Raw genomic sequence first — 9,866 nt, 5'->3', positions numbered from 1 at the left:
AATTTTTCATAACTGTGACCTTAATTGCCTACCGTCTGTAAGCTGTTAGTGTCTTAATGACCGTTCCACAGGTGCATGTTCTTTAATTGTTTATGGTTCATTGAACAAGCATGGAAACGGTGTTTAAACCCTTTACAATGAAGATCTGTGAAGTTATTTGGATTTTTACGAATTTTCTTTGGAAGACAGGGTCCTGAAAAAGGGACGTTCTTTTTTTGCTGAGTTTATACACTGCTCAAAAAAATAAAGGGAACACTTAAACAACACAATGTATCTCCAAGTCAATCACACTTCTGTGAAATCAAACTGTCCACTTAGGAAGCAACACTGATTGACAATAAATTTCACATGCTGTTGTGCAAATGGAATAGAACAAAGGTGGAAATTATAGGCAATTAGCAAGACACCCCCAATAAAGGAGTGATTCTGCAGGTGGTGACCACAGACCACTTCTCAGTTCCTATGCTTCCTGGCTGATGTTTTGGTCACTTTTGAATGCTGGCGGTGCTCTCACTCTAGTGCTAGCATGAGACAGAGTCTACAACCCACACAAGTGGCTCAGGTAGTGCAGCTCATCCAGGATGGCACATCAATGCGAGCTGTGGCAAGAAGGTTTGCTGTGTCTGTCAGCGTAGTGTCCAGAGCATGGAGGCTCTGGACACTAATAGGGAAATCGTTCTTCTTGCAAAGCATGTAAACGTTTTAATCAAACTATATTATATTAGAGTATTCACAATAAGCGGTATTATTGTGTTCATGTAAATGTACCCATTGTCTCATGAGGCCTTCTTCCCAAATCTTGACTCAACTATACGTGAGCGAAACCTGGATGTCAGAGTCTAGAATCATCATGACTCACCATACTGCTGATCCACTTAGAGCGTTGGGCCAGTAACCGAAAGGTTGCCAGAGCGAATCCCCGAGCTGACATGGTAAAGATCTGTAGTTCTGCCCATGAGCAAGGCTGTTAACCCACTGTTCCCTGGGCCCCGAAAATGTGGATGTTGATTTAAGGCAGCCTCCCGCACCTCTCTAATTCAGAGGGGTTAAATGCAGAAGACACATTTCAGTTCAAAGCATTCAGTTGTACAACTGACAAGGTATACCCCTTTCCCACCACTGTATTATGTCTTATCTGCCTTTTCTGTGTTCATGTCTTACCTGGCCTTTCTCCTCCTGCAGGAATATTCAGTGAACTGCCACGTGATAACCTGGGAGCGGATCCTGAGCCACTTTGACATCTTCGTGTTTGGGAATTTTGCGGGCTGGGTCATGAAGGCCCTGCTCATCCGCAGCTACGGCGTCTGCTGGACCATCAGCGTCACCAGGGAGCTCACTGAGGTAAATAAAAGTGCATCCCAAATGGCACCCTATTCCCTATACAGTGCACAAATTTCGACCAGAGCCATATGGACCCTCAAAAGTGGTGCACTATAAAGGGAATATGGTGCCTTTTGGGACACACATGTCTTTGTGAAGTCCTGCTCAATTTCTAACAACAGATCACATTTAGGTTTCAGTCCATATGTTGCCTCTGATTTATTCTATTGGATGTGCTCATTTAAGTCAAATGTCAGCTCCTCATTCACCTCGCTTTCTCTGTCTGTCTCGCTCGCTCTCTTTCTGTCTCGCTCTCTCAGCTGTTCTTCATGCACCTGCTGCCTATCTTTTCTGAGTGCTGGTGGGACCAGGTGATCCTGGACTTCCTGCTTTGTAATGGAGGGGGCATCTGGCTGGGCATGACTGTGTGTAACTTCCTGGAGATGCACACCTACCAATGGGCCAGCATCAAGTGAGTTATCCTTCTATTGGATTCCTCCCTTTTCCTGTAGTCTCATGACAGATGGCACAATTCAGTTAAACTACATTATTCTATTGAATTTCTGCCTGCTCTGATTAATTGCATGTGTGCTTTCTCATTTACACTGAGTGTACAAAACATTAGGAACACCTAAATATTGAGTTTCCCCCTTTTAATGCTCAGAACAGCCTCAATTAGTCGGGGCATGGACTCTACTAGGTGTCGAAGCGTTCCAAAGGTATGCTAGCCAATGTGGACTCCAATGCTTCCCACATGTGTCAAGTTGGCTGGATGTCATTTGGGTGGTGGACCATTCATGATACACATAGGAAACTGTTGTGGTGGTTAATTTCTTTACTATCAAATGAGGAGAGACAAACTTATCACACAAGTTAGAGTTATACTTCAACTAAATCTGTATTCACTTATTAATAAGGAAGCCGGTCAATACAACACACACATATAAAGTGAATTGATTGAGTGCTCTATGATGGCTGGTCGATGAATCACCCTCAGATGATTCGTTCAGAGCCCCGAGACAAAGGTKTTTTATAGCTAAGATAAACCCCCTTCAGTCTATATGACGAACAACAGATGTATGGAATGGGTCACAAGGTTAAGATTTGTATGAAAGATACTGATAATTCACAGCAGACAGTATCTGCAGTTAAAAACAGTTATCTTTGTGTAGATAACAAGGTCTGGTCCTGGGGTCATCTCTCCCTGGTACCCTATAGAACAGAAACATTAACTCATGCTCTGGAATGCGATATCCGAAAGACATTGTAAATCTCCTGTCAGTGTTATCTCCCAGAGGCCCACTTTCAGTTCACACAGACACAATAGAGTTATAAAAACCCTCTATGCTGTTGAATAAAACAACCATTTGATGGAATAAAAGTATTATAACATAATCTTGTAATTACCACCATACTGTTGAACGTGAAAAATCCAGCAGCGTTGCAGTTCTTGACACACTCAAATCAGTGTGCCTGGCACCTACTACCATACCCAGTTCAAAGGCACTTAAATATTTTGTCTTGCCCATTCACCCTCTGAATGGCACACATACACTTTCCATATCTCAAATGTCTCAAGGTTTAAAAATCCTTTAACCTGTTTTCTCCCCTTCGTCTACAATGATTTGAAATGGATTAAACAAGTGACATCAATAAGGGATCATAGCTTTCACCTGGATTCACCTGGTCAGTCTATGTAATGGAAAGGCATGCTTTGTACACTCAGCGTATGTAATTCTCTTTATGCCTGTATCTGTGTGTTTAACCTTATGTGTCTAACTGTGTCTGAACACCCATCAGTGGTACTTCCCAGTGTGTAGGTGTACCTCTGGTTGTATATCTGTATCTATGATGTGTCTTCAGAGACATCCATACGACCACAGGGAAGCTGAAACGAGTTCTGCTCCAGTTCACCCCAGCCAGCTGGACCTACATACGCTGGTTAGACCCCAAGTCCTCCTTCCAGAGGTTGGCTGGGATCTACCTCTTTATGATCCTCTGGCAGGTGACCTCTGACCTGGAAATGATACATAGTATGTAGTGTCAGGGTTAGAAGTCAGAGTCCATTTATGTCATTACTCAGTGTATATTGACTGATAAGTCATTTGCGATTGAACACTGTTGGGAAACAAACGGAGTTGAACAATATTTTTATTTGTATGTTAAAAATTTTTTTTTTTACAACAGTTTGTTTTCTATGATCTTGTCTTATTGACGGTGCTGAAGATTATGGGCTAGATGTTATGGTATCTAAGTTGTGTGTTCAGTGATGATTTTAATATACACGTTGCTGGACTACTTAATTCCTGTCTGTCCTCCTTTCCTCTAAACAGCTGACTGAGTTGAACACTTTCTTCCTGAAGCACATCTTCGTGTTCCAGGCGTTTCACACGCTCAGCTGGTGCCGGATCCTCCTCCTCGGAATCATCACAGCCCCTACTGTACGGTAGGGACCCCTCCAACATGCCACTCCACACGTGCTCTACATTATAGAGGCACAATGGGGTTTTGACAGACAACTGCAGTCTCTTCTCATATAGATGGAATTGAGTTGAAATAAGTTTTGAACTATTTCTATAAACCTTTCTGTTTATCGTAATGATTTGACAGTCGTTTTTGTCATGGCTGTATATAAACTGTATCTAATGTTCGTCTTCCTGTTCTTTCAGACAGTATTATGCGTATCTGACAGACACACAGTGCAAAAGAGTGGGAACACAATGTTGGATGTTTGGGTGAGTCTTGTCTGGATCCTCCTAGTGGCCATTTCTAATGTTGCGACCACGTCATTGACAAATGTCTCAGAAATGCTGTGAATGGGAAATTAGGTCATGTACAGTTTTATTAAAAATATTGTAAAGATGCTGATCTCAGTCCTAAGCTAGGGATTGCCCTGACTAGGCTCTAGTAACCATGGTGACCAGACTTGCTCTCTCACTATTAAATAGAAAACATTGAGGGCCTTATATGCCCCTGGCTTCACCCCTTCAATATTATAAGCGCAGCAAAAGTATATGTACCCTCTGCAGTCTGGTGACTAGAATTACTGAGGAAATATATTTGTTTTCTGTGACTGTGTGCATTTTAACATAGTGCCATTAACAAAAAAATATTTTGCTATAGATAATGCTTGTTGTAAAATGCAATTATTGTTAGAGGTGAATGTTTGGTGGTGAGTGTCCGTTAACAACGGTCTCTATCTAACCCACAGGGCCATAGCCTTCCTGGAGGCCCTAGCGTGCATCAAGTTTGGTCAGGATGTGTTCTCCAAAACACAAGGCCGGTATGTGTTCCAGTGGCTTCTGTGTGTGGTAAGAGCCGTGTCTCTCGCTCTCTGTGTGTGTGTGTGCACGAACATGTGTTTACCTTAAACAATTCTCCCTGCTCCACTTATATCGCAAGTGTCCATAACAATGATGTGCTATTTAGGCTGTGTAATACCATTGGCATGCTCTGACATGTGACTGCTATGTGGGAGATGAGTGCTCTCATTGTGGTGCCAGTGCTTCCGGCGCCGAAAAGAGATGGCCGCCTCGCTTCGCGTTCCTTGGAAAATATGCAGTATTTTGTTTTTTTATGTGTTATTTCTTACATCGGTACCCCAGGTAATCTTAGGTTTCATTACATACAGTCGGGAGGAACTACTGAATATACGATTAACGTCAACTCATCATCGTTCCTACCAGGAATATGACTTTCCCGAAACGGATCCAGTGTTTTGCCTTCCACCCAATACAATGGATCTGATCCCGCCGGCGACCCTGTGCGACGCCGTAAAAGGGGCAAACGAGGCGGTCTCGTGGTCAGGCTTCGGAGACGGGCACATCGCGCTCCACTCCCTAGCATACTACTCGCCAATGTCCAGTCTCTTGACAATAAGGTTGATGAAATCCGAGCACGGGTAGCATCCAGAGAGACATCAGGGATTGCAACGTGCTCTGCTTCACGGAAACATGGCTAACTCAAGAGACGCTAACGGAGTCGGTGCGCCAGCTGGTTTCTTCATGCATCGCGCCGACAGAAACAAACATCTTTCTGGTAAGAAGAGGGGCGGGGGGGTAGCCTCATGATTAACGAGACGTGGTGTGATCATCATAACAACACACAGGAACTCAAGTCATTCTGTTCACCTGATCTAGAACTCCTCACAATCAAATGTCGACCGCATTATCTACCAAGGGAATTCTCTTCAATCATAATCACAGCCGTATATATTCCCCCCAAGCAGACACATCGATGGCCCTGAACGAACTTTATCTGACTCTTTGTAAACTGGAAACCACACACCTGAGGCTGCATTCATCGTAGCTGGGGATTTTAACAAGGCTAATCTAAAAACAAAACTCCCTAAATTCTATCAGCATATCGATTGTGCTCCCAGGGCTGGAAAAACCCTAGATCATTGTTATACTAATTTCCGCGACGAATATAAGGCCCTCCCCCGCCCCCCTTTCGGAAAAGCTGACCACGACTCCATTTTGTTGATTCCAGCCTACAAACACAAACTAAAACAACAAGCTCCCGCGCTCAGTGGTTCAACGCTGGTCCGACCAATCTGAATCCACGCTTCAAGACTGCTTCGATCACGCGGATTGGAATATGTTCCGCACTGCGTCCAACAACAATATTGACGAATATGCTGATTCGGTGAGCGAGTTCATTAGGAAGTGCATTGACGATGTCGTACCCACAGCAACGATTAAAACATTCCCAAACCAGAAACCGTGGATTGACGGCAGCATTCGCGTGAAACTGAAAGCGCGAACCACTGCTTTTAACCAGGGCAAGGTGACGGAAGCATGACCGAATACAAACAGTGTAGCTATTCTCTCCGCAAGGCAATCAAACAGGCTAAGTCCCAGTACAGAGACAAAATCGAGTCGCAATTCAACAGCTCAGACACAAAGGTATGTGGCAGGGTCACAGTCAATCACGGATTACAAAAAGAAAACCAGCCCCGTCGCGGACCAGGATGTCTGGCTCCCAGACAGGCTAAACAACTTTTTTGCCCGCTTTGAGGACAATACAGTGCCACTGACACGGCCCCAAAAAACCGGCGGGCTCTCCTTCACTGCAGCCGAGGTGAGTAAAACATTAAACGTGTTAACCCTCGCAAGGCTGCAGGCCCGACGGCATTCCCAGCCGCGTCCTCAGAGCATGCGCAGACCAGCTGGCTGGTGTGTTTACGGACATATTCAATCAATCCTTATCCAGTCTGCTGTTCCCACATGCTTCAAGAGGCCCACCATTGTTCCTGTTCCCAAGAAACTAAGGTAACTGAGCTAAACGACTACCGCCCCGTAGCACTCACTTCCGTCATCATGAAGTGCTTTGAGAGACTAGTCAAGGACCATATCACCTCCACCCTACCGGACACCCTAGACCCACTCCAATTTGCTTACCGACCCAATAGGTCCACAGACGACGCAATCGCAACCACACTGCACACTGCCCTAACCATCTGGACAAGAGGAATACCCATGTGAGAATGCTGTTCATCGATTACAGCTCAGCATTTAACACCATAGTACCCTCCAAACTCGTCATCAAGCTCGAGACCCTGGGTCTCGACCCCGCCCTGTGCAACTGGGTCCTGGACTTCCTGACGGGCCGCCCCCAGGTGGTGAGGGTAGGTAACAACATCTCCACCCCGCTGATCCTCAACACTGGGCCCCACAAGGGTGCGTTCTGAGCCTCTCCTGACTCCCTGTTCACCCACGACTGCGTGGCCATGCACGCCTCCAACTCAATCATCAAGTTTGCGGATGACACTACAGTGGTAGGCTTGATTACCAACAACGACGAGAACGGCCTACAGGGAGGAGGTGAGGGCCCTCGGATGTGTGGTGTCAGGAAAATAACCTCACACTCAACGTCAACAAAACAAAGGAGATGATTGTGGACTTCAGGAAACAGCAGAGGGAGCACCCCCCTATCCACATCGACGGGTCAGTAGTGGAGAAGGTGGAAAGTTTTAAGTTCCTCGGTGTACACATCACGGACAAACTGAATTGGTCCACCCACACAGACAGCGTTGTGAAGAAGGCGGCAGCAGCGCTCTTCAACTCAGGAGGCTGAAGAAATTCGGCTTGTCACCAAAAGCACTCACAAACTTCTACAGATGCACAATCGAGAGCATCCTGTCGGGCTGTATCACCGCCTGGTACGGCAACTGCTCCGCACACAACCGTAAGGCTCTCCAGAGGTAGTGAGGTCTGCAGAACGCACCACGGGAAACTACCTGCTCCAGGACACCTACACCACCCGATGTCACAGGAAGGCCATAAGATCATCAAGGACAAAAACCACCCGAGCCACTGCCTGTTCACCCCGCTATCATCCAGAAGGCGAGGTCAGTACAGGTGCATCAAAGCAGGGACCGGAGACTGAAAAACAGCTTCTATCTCAAGGCCATCAGACTGTTAAACAGCCACCACTAACATTTAGCGGCCTGCCAACATACTGACTCAACTCCAGCCACTTTAAAATGGGAATTGATGGAAATTATGTAAAAATGTACCACTAGCCACTTTAAACAATGCCATTAATATAATGTTTACATACCCTACATTACCCATCTCATATGTATATACTGACTCTATATCATCTACTGCATCTTGCCATCTTTTATGTAATACATGTACCACTAGCCACTTTAAACTATGCCACTTTATGTTTACATACCCTACAGTACTCATCTCATATGTATATACCGTACTCTATACCATCTACTGCATCTTGCCATGCCGTTCTGTACCACCACCATTCATATATCTTTATGTACATATTCTTTATCCCTTTACACTTGTGTGTGTGTATAAGTAGTAGTTGTGGAATTGTTAGGTTAGATTACTTGTTGGTTATTACTGCATTGTCGGAACTAGAAGCACAAGCATTTCGCTACACTCGCATTAACATCTGCTAACCATGTGTATGTGACTAATAAAATTTGATTTGATTTGATTTGCTCTCTACCTCTCTCTCTGTAGGCCTTCATCACACTTCTCTGTCTGTATGGGATGGTGCGGTATGAGCAGAAGTATGAGCCTGAGTTAAAGGTAAGCCCACAGTCAATTGTTGCACAGAAAGACTATGTTGGCCATAAGAGTCTTTGTCCAGTTTAGTATTTTTAATTGTTATTTTTGCTTCTGACTGACTATCAAGAACCCTCTCATTTAGAGCGTCTCTGAGCGTGAGGATGGTAACCTAATAGACTTGTGTGGTTACGTCCCTGATGACATCACAGGTAAGCATCAGAGTCAGGTGGAATGTGTTTTTATATATAAAGCATAATCATATTTGCTGATGTTCATCAAGGAGCCTATTTCCTGTTTGTCCTCTTGTAGGTGAGAGAGACTCTTGGAATAACTCAGCCAGCTCATCTAAACGAAGGAGAGGCTCTGGGAGAACCAAAGCTGTCAATGGACACGATGATTAAAAGCAAAGAGAGCCAATGAAGGGACTACATCCCTACTGCACCCAACAACTCTGTGGGGAGATGGAAGGAGGAGAATTTGGGAGAGGAGGTTCAAGAGGTGGGGATATTACATTGGTTGAATAGGTGTTTGAACAAGGAGAAAGTAAATTAAGCATAGGCTGAGCGGAGAGCTTTACTACATTTACCTTTTAAACATTTAGCAGACACTCTTATTCAGAGCGACTTACTACACTTTGGTGACCACTCCCACTTTACTGTGTGTGTGAGATCAAGAACTGTTCAACAAAAGTTCCATTTACCTTTTGATGAGGAGGCACCAACTTTTGAGTTTACACTTTTCACATAATTTACTGTACACCAAGGGGTACCGAATGCAATATTTTTTTTTTCCCTTCTCTTTTTGTGTTGTTCAAATGATGACTGTAAGTATTACAGGATGGATTTGATTTAACTAACAATGAAAAATGTAATAATCTGAAGGTAAAGCCTGAAATGTTGAGATGCCCAGTTTACAACTTCAGTATTCAGAGTTTGATTCAGAATTTGAGTCAATTATTTTTCAATCAATAAGTTAAAGTTATACATGTATATTGAAAGTCAGAATTCACATTTTTTCTATGAGGATTTGTAGAAATAATTCCAGGCCTTAAATGTTTAGAATGTCATGGTGACCTATTTTGTTCAGGTGAGTGTGTGAAAGGTAATGTGATTAACCTTTGATTTTATACAAGCATTAAGAGTGCATGTGTTTTTATATGAATGATGTGAACCGCACACTGTTGCAAGATAATGTATATGACTATAGCGTTCTAATAAATAATTAAAACATGATACAGTCAATATTTAAAACATGAGTGTTTTGTGGTCCTTTGTGTTATGACCAATTTGTACCAGTTGGTGGTAGCAGAGAGTCTGGTAGCAGAGGATCATTTTGATCAGTCTTACTACTGGACTGGAGTGATTAAAATATTTCCATTAATCTCCCATGCATTGTGTATTGAATAAATGACACTGATAAAAGAATGCATGCGTACACATATTTTGAGGATCTGAGTCTAGTGCAACTGTTTTAATTTATTTATTTTTCATTGGGAAATGTACATCACAT

General features: G+C 43.8%; 1 protein-coding gene across 5 annotated transcripts in view; it reads left to right on the top strand.

Moving 5' to 3' along the window:
• LOC111955017 (phosphatidylserine synthase 1) overlaps positions 1-9,866 on the top strand; it is a 22,885-nt gene extending 13,019 nt beyond the window's left edge. Inside the window, exons 5-13 of one of the 5 annotated variants that reach the window (XR_002876060.2) lie at positions 1,183-1,341; positions 1,641-1,792; positions 3,184-3,325; positions 3,654-3,766; positions 3,990-4,055; positions 4,532-4,603; positions 8,310-8,378; positions 8,500-8,566; positions 8,667-8,688. Coding sequence is in view for 4 of the 5 variants with exons in the window: in XM_023975050.3 (XP_023830818.1) it covers positions 1,183-1,341; positions 1,641-1,792; positions 3,184-3,325; positions 3,654-3,766; positions 3,990-4,055; positions 4,532-4,631; positions 8,310-8,378; positions 8,500-8,566; positions 8,667-8,758 (960 nt within the window). In the remaining variant the exon portion in view is untranslated. Of the gene's footprint in view, positions 1-1,182; positions 1,342-1,640; positions 1,793-3,183; positions 3,326-3,653; positions 3,767-3,989; positions 4,056-4,531; positions 4,632-8,309; positions 8,379-8,484; positions 8,572-8,666 lie in introns of those variants that run through there. The other 4 variants (XM_023975050.3, XM_070436227.1, XM_023975051.2 and 1 more) reach the window with 4 other exon arrangements.

The sequence above is a fragment of the Salvelinus sp. IW2-2015 genome, linkage group LG30, assembly GCF_002910315.2.
Source record: "Salvelinus sp. IW2-2015 linkage group LG30, ASM291031v2, whole genome shotgun sequence".
In the NCBI taxonomy this organism is placed as follows: domain Eukaryota; kingdom Metazoa; phylum Chordata; class Actinopteri; order Salmoniformes; family Salmonidae; genus Salvelinus; species Salvelinus sp. IW2-2015.
The sequence above is the reverse complement of the archived record's forward strand: the minus strand, read 5'-3'. Positions and strand labels throughout refer to the sequence as shown.